Source organism: Apis laboriosa, unplaced genomic scaffold (genome assembly GCF_014066325.1).
Source record: "Apis laboriosa isolate Shangri-la unplaced genomic scaffold, ASM1406632v1 scaffold19_cov150, whole genome shotgun sequence".
NCBI lineage: Eukaryota > Metazoa > Arthropoda > Insecta > Hymenoptera > Apidae > Apis > Apis laboriosa.
In genome coordinates this window covers 1,020,757-1,030,731 of record NW_025222278.1, presented here as the reverse complement: position 1 = coordinate 1,030,731, position 9,975 = coordinate 1,020,757, and the positions used below count along the sequence as shown (strand labels likewise).

The 9,975-nt window shown below is 31.8% G+C and overlaps 1 protein-coding gene and 1 long non-coding RNA gene across 2 annotated transcripts; one reads left to right on the top strand and one right to left on the bottom strand.

The window, feature by feature from the left end:
* The first annotated feature begins 191 nt into the window (after positions 1-191).
* Positions 192-1,896, top strand: LOC122712198. The gene is made up of 3 exons (XR_006346280.1): positions 192-407; positions 1,158-1,366; positions 1,460-1,896. It is a non-coding gene; the product is annotated as an uncharacterized LOC122712198 (long non-coding RNA).
* LOC122712195 (signal recognition particle receptor subunit beta) lies at positions 734-2,443 on the bottom strand. The gene is made up of 4 exons (XM_043931634.1): positions 2,245-2,443; positions 1,422-1,588; positions 1,190-1,329; positions 734-1,121 (listed from the first exon to the last, which is right to left on the bottom strand). The coding sequence occupies exons 1-4, from the start codon at positions 2,336-2,338 to the stop codon at positions 788-790; spliced, it is 735 nt and encodes a 244-aa protein (XP_043787569.1). The 5' UTR covers positions 2,339-2,443; the 3' UTR covers positions 734-787.
* Between the last annotated feature and the right edge of the window lie 7,532 nt (positions 2,444-9,975).

The window sequence follows — 9,975 nt, the reverse complement described above, 5'->3', positions numbered from 1 at the left end:
ATATTCGTGTATCATCTGAAAACAGAAGAATTTAAATATTTTTTAACTATTTTTTAATTGTTATTATATATATATAAAAAAAAATATTTTTTATAATTAATTATATATATATAATAAATATAATACATATAATAATATATATATATATTGAAATATTTGAAAAATGATATTTCGATATATCTCGCGCAAAATTTAATCTTCTTTATTTTTTTGTTAGTTGTTAATAATAACAATTATTTATTTAATGGAAAAAAGAAAAAAATATTTAAATAAAACGCCACTTGCTATCTATATTAACTAAGCATTTACATTTCGTGCAGTTGCATCGATTATCTGATCATCGGAACAATGTTTTTAAAGTGAAAGAAAAATTCTACTATTTGTATCATTTATGTTTAATATTAGACGTAAGCAAAAATATTTTAAAATTTTAATACTTGTTTTGAAGTATATGAGAAATATGAACAAATTTTATGCTATACTTGATCAAGTAGAAAACATCGTTAGGTTAGAACAAAATTATAATAGATTTTAAGTTATATTAAGTAAAAGCTACAAAATTTAATTATATGTAACATAAATTTGATGTAAGACAATTATTTTTAATGTGTAAATGTTGAGAATTGTATTGTCAAATGATAAAATTGAAAAATAATAAATTTTGTTATTAAAAAAATATATGAAAGTTAATTATGTTAAAATTATAAATTAAACAATTATAAAAAACAATTTAAAAAGTTACAAACAAATAATTTATTTGGAAAAATGAAAAGACATTTTAACATTTTTATATAATTTTTTTTAACCAATTGTTTAGTTGCTCCATATCTGCAGAAGTTTCAGAATCCTTGTTATATGCACTACATTCTCCAAATTCAATATTTATATCTAGATGGGAAAAGTCAAAATCTTTCTCCTGCTTGCCAAGAAAAATATTTGTTGCTGATGCATCTGTAGCTTCCAGCTGACTTGTTTTTGTCATACGTAATAAATTCATTTCTTTTTCTAATAAAGTCTTTATAACAACTGAACCTTTTGCCATAGTTTGATCTTGTTTATTACATAATATTAGTACAGGTTTTTTTTGTATAACAGAATCGGAAAGTAAATTATATAAATATCTAAAAGTGAAAGATTATTTATTATTAATATTGCAGGATGTGATGACTTACCTCTTGTGTGTACTTACTCTGCTACATCTCGAATATCTTTTTGGAAAGTTACTGAATCAATCACATAGACAAGTCCTTTTGCGGATAATTTGAATTGATCAAAAAATTTATAACGCAGACGTTCATGTCCAGGTATATCAACAATTTTCAGAGAACGCTAAATACACCAACAACTTTAGAAACCTATGTTTTTGGTATGTCAAGATTTATTTTATAAGAACTAATAAAAATATATTAATATAAACTTACATTATTGATTATGATGTCTCCTATATTTTCTTTTACAGATGTATGTGTTTTAACAAATTTGGAACAAAGTAGATGTGCATATATCAATGTTTTACCAGCATCACTAAGACCAGTTAACAATATACTATTTCCTATAGATCTTCTTTTATGCCATATGGCAAATAATACTATGTAAAAAAAATGAACAGAAACTTATAAAAAAGGTAGTAATGTTTAAAATTGAGCTATTACTACCAAACAAATGGCTTTACAAACTTAATCTTATAAATATTAGGATAAAAACCTAAAAAATTTTTACACAAAAATGTACCTATTTTTATATTATGTATACAACTATAATATTATGTTTGTTTCATTACTTGCAGCTATATTTATAATGTTTATTAATTACTGTGGCTATAATGATATACATTTTTTTTAAAAAAATAAATGTGGTATTTATAGAATGTTACAACTGAAACTATGAGACTGTGAATATTATTTATAAATATTAGTAAAAAATATAAAAAAAATTGAATATATGTACGCTTCAAAAAAAAAAAACATCCTATTATTACTCTAATAATGATGTAAATTTCATGTTGTATATATAATTTACAATAATTTATATGAAAAGTTTTTAAGTGAATATATTTTTAATTTTATTTGCTACATGAAAGAAAACTGCAATGTTGTTTTAAATAATGTAATAATAAAAATCACAAAATTTATCATTCGTGTAAATTATTATTAAGTTTGCTTTAATTTTTAATACATGATAATTAAAAATTAACATATATAAAATATAAGAAATTTATAACCTATGTATATTGCATTTAATTACCTATAGTTATAATAATCACGATTACTGCAGCTATTATAGCCATGAATTGAGAATCTACATTGTTATCTGTTAATGGTTTTATATGTTTTTCCATTGTAAAAAATTTTTTCTATGTTTATCGTGGATTACCTTGGTGGATATATTATTTTATGAAATATGTCAGCAATTGCATATAATATATAAATTAATTTGTTCTATACACTAGATTAAATTGAGAAAGCGCCATCTACTACATGAGATAATCATATATGATACTATATCAGTGTTCATAAAATGATATTAAAAAGTCATGAAATAAATTGAATATAAATTTAAATATAAAATACAATTTGAATTTTAAAGATTTTTCTAAAATAAAAATTCTTTTATGAATAAATATTTATCATGAATGTGTGATTAAATTCTCTTTATGCATATTTTTATACAACTTTAAAATAATAATATAATAAAATATATAAATATGTTTTAATTTTAATTTAAATATAGCATAACATTAATTTAATTGCAAGTATAAATTCATTTCAATATTTAATATAAAAATACGAAAATATGTGTCCAGATCAAAGGAGAACTTTGATTCATTCTACAATAAGAGTGCGCTGCAGTAGTTTCAGAATATATGTCATAAAATTATACATTTATGAACCTTTATAGCGGCAAGTTAACGAACAAGTATCCATTTGAAATCACGTTTTAAATATCATTCTTTGTTAATTGTGAGTTATTTGAAAAATAACAATGGAAATAAATTGGCAATTATGGAGCAATTTAATTTAAAGGTAAGCAATAATATAATAATAGTTTTTTTTTGAAAATGTTATGTTATTAATTAAATAACGAACAAATAAATTTGATACAATTTGAAACAAATTTTTGATAGAATAGTTCAAAATTTTATTGTTAAGTTTTCGTTTATTTCTCACTCATTTCAAATTTCATCACTCATACTAAGCGATTCATGTCAAAATATGTCATTTATCATGATATAATATAATATAATGATGTATGTAGTATGTTTTATAAGATTATCGTATAATATAAAATTAAGAATATAATATTTATATTTTTTTTACATTAAAAATTAAAATAGTAAAGTAGATAAAGATTAAAGTTTTAAAAAATGAAATGATGAAAATGCGTTCAATTAATATGTACTTTATAATCATGTGCAAAGAGCAAGCATAGATCGTATAAGGAGCGTAAATAAGAGATAGATTATGAAATTATGAAATCAATGCCATTTCTAATAAATTTCTAATAATTTGAAAAATAAAAATTTCATAAATAAAATTCAAATATAGATAAGTAGAGTGAGTAATAAGAGAAAATAAAATTGATCACTAGCGCCATCTCGTAACTATACAAGATATCTTTTCGAAATTAGGATAAAATAGAATAAGAATTAAATATTATCGCCATCTCTTGAGTATTTTTAGAAAAATGTTTTTAATTTATCTTTATCTTTTTCTTACTATTTGTTTTCTTTGTCTCATATGTTTCATTTAAACATTCTAAAGGTGGCGCTGATTTCACAATTTTTACTCTATTCCCATCCTCTACTATTTATTCTCTCTTTATATTTGTGCTGCAAAATTTATTAATTATTAAAACGCTCAAGAAAGAACTTTAATGTTTAATTAATAAAATATAAAATAAATATCTAATTATTTGCGAATATCTCGGAAACTAAGATTGATAGTCTATCAAATGTAAAGAAAAAAGTCATTCGATTTTTTACAATATATTTAAAAATTATCGAAATCGATGAAGACACAAGTTTTCCTCAAATTTTTCTTATGATAATTACTTCGATTTAAATGTACATGAAAAGAAAGCTGAAAAAAAAAAAAATAATAACTCTTTATAACAAAAATCTTTGTATAAAAAAAAGACATTCAATATTATACTCAGAGATAAATTTGAAATACTTTCGATTGTTGTAACATTGCAACAATAAAAACTAAAGAGTTAAACAATTCAGAACAGATGATATAGAAACAAAAGAAATCGATATTATACTTGAAAATTGATTTTTCCACGGTTGTTCCACGATTTAATCGAATTCTTGGCGCAAGATACACGGATATTCGAATCGTTTCAGCGAAGGGTCGTGCGTTTCCATATTCGGTATGGGCGAAAAGAAGGGTTTTGCGCACGGGCAAGTTTCGCCGCTATCAGATCCTTCTGTCGGCGACGTATCCGCGAATTTATTGCTCGACTTCTCGGCAGAGGCGGGAGAGCCACGATCTCCCTTTAGGTATTCCCTTTAAGATAGCGCCTTGTCTGTCAATTCCTCGCTATGGTCAGGACACTTGGTCCCCCTCATCGATTATCTGTTCTCCTTCGAGGTTTCCATGCAACCAGAACACTTCTCTGTTCGCAATCTTTTTATCCTTCTCGAATTCTTCGGTAACTCTTTTATCTCTTATCGATAACATCCTATGATTGATTTCAATTTTCAAAAAGTATAACGATAAACATTTATGGCAAATTTTAATAATGCACGTTTTAAAAAACAAAACCTTAAATATCATATAATTATCAATCATTTGTGAACATTTAATGCAAATTTAATTTAGATAAAAGTTGTTTGTTGCACATTCGGAATATTATAATTTTGTACGTGTTATATTAATTATGCACGTTCCATAAATTTTTATATCAAATGATCCATAAATAAGTAAACGTTTGCAATCTGGCTGGGTTAGGTTTTTGATACACGCATCTTATAAATCTAGTTCCTTGTAATTTTTCACACCAATACCAGTCCGATGTGATCCGATCGAAATAATCCGGATCGAACGTAATTCAATCTAAAGGTGGCTTCGGCCACTCGTTTCCCACCCAATCGTTAACGACGAGTTTACATATCTCAAGCCGGGACGTCTTGACGTTAATAGCATGTTCCAGGGGGTGGGGGGGGGGGAGGGAGGGAAGGAGAAGGATCTTGATAAATTTGCGTGCATGCTCTTAATTACTTTGCGCGGATCGTTCGTTATTAAGTGTGCATCAATTATCATCAGCTCGATCGGGTCTCGTGAACGGTGAGAAGATGATAGGTTCCATCACTTAAATACATCTTGCTCCAATTACACGAAGGGAAGATATGTCATCTTCACTGAATAAGGTCCTTAATTAGCGTAATGTTAGACGGTCGTGATTTGAAACACTTCTCTCTCTCTCTCTATCTATCTATCTTTATCTATCTCTATCTCTTTCCCTTTCTCTGTATATCAGATCACGTCAATTCGCGTTCGCCCTTCGTACGATATACCCTCGTTAACATACTGACAGCCGTTCAATGTGCAAATTTGTTTCAATGTTGGGATGTGATCGAGTTTGCAAATCGTTCGATAAGATATTGAGAAATGGTTTGGGAAAGGATAAGGAGAAGAGTAACGAGAGTTGGAGATAATTGATAAAATTTTAATTGACGGGCTCACGATCGAGAATGGAGAATGAAGGAAGCTTGTATTTTTCCTTAAACGAGATAATTATGGATAAGATGCGATTCTTTATGTATTACAATTATAAATTTCTGATATTTAATTTACTTACATAATATGTTTTATTATTTGGATTAAATTGTTAAGCTTTCTCCAATTTTTTTTTTTTATTATTAAAAATAATTTTACTTAAGATTACTTTCGAACGAATAAACATTTGATTCGATGTAACAATTAACTGAATTTATTCGAAAATATTCATAAAAGCAATTGCAATGTATATTGCAAATCTTTTAAATCTTTACATTGACACTTTTATAATGGTCAATCCTCTCGTTAAGAATTTAATTAGGTGCATACTTGACGCATCGTTTCATTCCTTATATTACTTTAAAGTGGTAACTTTTTCTCTTCTTGCAATATAATTACGATAAAAAAGCGAATCGAGTATTCGAAATGCAACTTCGAACATTAAACTGCTTCGATGGATGCTCGTAAAAGTTTTTACGGCGCATCCTGACGCGCCAAATCGAACGATAATTACATCGAGACTCGAAAATCGTTCGACTCGATATAAAAATCCATATCGACACTCATTATCGTCGCTTGTCGTCGATTCTATAACTTTATAACTCACGGTTAAACCCTATTGTACGCGAGTATAATTCCTCCTTCTGTTTCAACGATTGAAGTTGAACGATCAACAGACCCCAAATGTCTCGATAGCAATCCAAAACCCACGATTCCTTACACAATACCTGCTATAAATTCTCGATACTCTTGCTATAAATTCTGTTGTGAAATATTAGATACCTTGCGATGAAGTGAAAAGATATCGACATTCCGAATTGCAATTGTTCGAAAACTCTTTCCATCATTGCGTAAATGATAGAAATCGCATAGTTAGACTTCTTATCTTTCGTAAAATATACGGAGTTGGTGTCGCAGTTGTTTGTATCGCAGTTGCACTGGATATGAAACTGTTGAAGAATATAAGTTACGTATCGTTGTAAAATTCGTACGAAAAGTAGAAGAAATCAGAGAAAACTTTTCACGAGTTTGGACAAGAATCATAAGAATTGCAATTAGAATTATAGAGAAAACATATACTCGATACCCAATATTTCCAATGTAATTAACCAAGCAAACAAAGTATACTAGTAAAGAAATACCAATGGGTATATCGCGATATTCGACGAACACCGTTGAAAACCAATGAAGGCGAAAGTAGCCAACCTCGAAGACTCGTAAATCCAGATTCGCCTCGGTCGATCTTATCCCCCATCCCGAAGGATCATTCAGCTCGCGGCGGAATAAAGAGTTTAGCGATCGATTGGCTTTTTATCGTGCGAATCGAGCGTTGGTCCCGGATAAAGCAGGCGGTGGTTGCTCGTGCGAGAGAGCGAGCCGGCCGACCGACGATTTATGCCCCCAGACTTATTTGGCAGCATTGTTTACGGGCCAGGAAGCAGTTTGTCCCGAACACTCGCCTCCTTTTTTGCGATATAATTGCAGATTCTGCGCGTCCACGCAGCCAGGGCGGTCCTTTTTTGCGGCGGATCTTTCTGTCCCACCGAGCCATAAGAAACTCACCAGGCCGCGATCGTGGCTCCCTCTCGCCCACCCCGTTCGCCTCCATCTTGGCCCTCCGCGCCACCACGTTCTGCTTCTCTTCTCTCTCTCTCTCTCTTTCTCTCTCTCTCCTCTTGTCTCTTCTTGCCCGCACTTTATCACGACACTCTCCTTTTTCAACTAACTTGTTCCTCCCGTGCACGGCTCTCTCAGCTTTTACGGTAGTCCCATCCGACGACGTGTCCATCCGATTTTTTCCACGTTTCTTTCTTCTTCTCATGTCTCTCTCTCTCTCTCTCTCTCTCTCTCTCTCTCTCTCTTTTATTCTCTCTTTCTTTTTTAAAGCAGATCTTTCTACCCCTTTCACTCAGGATCGATCGAATCTGTTGAGATAAAGCTGTTGGAAAAAGTATATACGTTGAGAGAGGATCGTGATTCTTCGATTCCTCTTAAGTGCAGATGTGCGGTAATAAAGAATTGGAGTTGATTACGGGGATTTAAAGAATTCGGAACGATTGATTATGAATGGGTCGCGATTTTATCGTAAAAGGATTGTATTTGGAATAAAATTTATTTCGCTTCTTCATAATTGATCGTGATCTTTGAAATCTGTTGAATTGTTGGTTGTGTAATCTCGATTTTGATCATAAATTTTACATTTCCTTTCAGCAAATGAAATTATATAATATTTATTTCAAAATAGGTTTATAATAAAATTTTCTTCCATCATAATTTTAATCATTTTTCACGTTTATTATCATTACATATATCTCTTCAATCATTTTTATTTAGAAATTTTTACTTTTTTCAAAATTATAATAATTTTCCACGGATCTTTTTCGATCTTTTCTTTGTATCAGCCTCGGACGATTCGAATCTCTCCATCCTTTAATATCCTCCTTCCAATCGAAGGTCGAGGGCAAACTCAACGCGAGAGCTTATTAACTCCAACTTTCGGCTGTCGTAAATTAACATTTTATCTTCCCTCGTACGCCGATCTCGATGCGAAGAAACAAGTGTGAGACTATTTTAATGCTCGCTCGATTGAAATATAGTGTTCGATAGCTAATAGCGTGGCCACGCGATAATGAAAGGAGGATACCTAATTAATCTGGCGTATCGTGAACTTCGTATCCACGAGTTCAAGTTTTAAAAGGGAGAGGCGAGAGAAAAGAAAGAAAGAAAGAGAAAAAAGGAGATAAAAGGAGGATGGACGCCCATTCCGTTCGCGAATCCGCCCGCTCGGCTGTGGAAGCTGTGGCTACGTTAACGCTTACGTGGATAATTATAATGGGCCGGTTAATCTGATGGGATTAATTTTTTTTCTCGAGAAAGGTTTGACTGGAGGCTAGCTGTCCAGGCCTCGATTATCAGCATTGAACGATGCTCGCACCTGGTTAACGCGCTAATGAATTCCCAGCATCGCGTAATTATGGGTTAAAGTGCGAAATCTCGCGCTCATCCTCGCTGCCTTCCTCAGGATCTTCTCCCTGTTTTATATTTGCTTTCTTCTTTTTTTTATTCCGTTTCTTCTTTATTTCGACGCTTTCGATACATTCATCTTCGTTCGATGCATTTACGCTTGCCTTCTTATGGAGAATTTAAATTAAAATTAAAATGAAAATGCGTAGAGTGTACATCTATAATCTAATGACACGATAGACTCTTCGTAAGACTCTTCTTCAGAATATAAGTTGCACTGCTATTTTGGATTCAGATTTAATTCTTTTTCAAAAAATTATTCATCGTAAGTGAGTTATGGGCAGGAATGCAAATCCAATTCTTTCACGTCGAAAGAAAATAATTACATCGATATTCGGTTCCGACTTGACAAAAACATCCTCTCTCCTTGCTGTGTGTATACATAGTGGTGCGGCTTTATCATAAATTATTGCCCACGAAAAAAGAATTCCTTCCTGCGATCGAACTTTACGATCGAGGCGGCCGCTTATTGAGACGCTGCTTTGGCAAACGTTAACAAGGATGCAACGAAACGAGGCTTGGTGGAGGCAGCCCGTTAAACGTTTAGGCCTGCCGCCCTGCCCTCTCGCGGTGAAAAAACTGCTGCTAATTAGAGGTTTTTTCTACGTGTTAAGCCTCTCGCGAACTCAATAAATTTGGAGATAGGCGGCGGTGTGTAATCACGAAAGTCGTGACGTGGATGGCTCGATGATATTTTTCGGGCTGATTAAGGGAATATTCTTCGCGTGAGAGCTCGTTCGTTCGAGAAAATTAAGTGTCGACACGGTGCCCTGTAACTTAACAGGCTTCCTCGTTCGAAAAGGTATAATTTTTTAAATAAACTCGTTGAATGCATATTGTCTTTTTTTTCAATTGTTCGATAATATTTTCAAATCTGTTTTCAAAATCTCCAAGTTCAGCTTTCGTTTCTAACCTCGATCGATCGATGTGCACATAAATATTTCGCAAACCAGGTATCAGAGTATCGCACGAGCCGAAGAAGAGCAACCATAACCTCGAAAAATCTTGCAGCTTCGATATCCCCTCGTTCTCGCGCGCATAATACGCCTTCAATTTCCAAGCAAGGCCTTATTTTCACTTTAATCGTTGGGACGTGCCCGGCCGATAATTGAAACAGCGCACAGTCACCCGTAACGCTATAAAATTTAAGTAGATCATCGGCCATTAACTCGCGTCGGCGTTTAAACGGGTCCATTGACGATCTCCATAGAGGTTGGGCGCCCGATCGTTA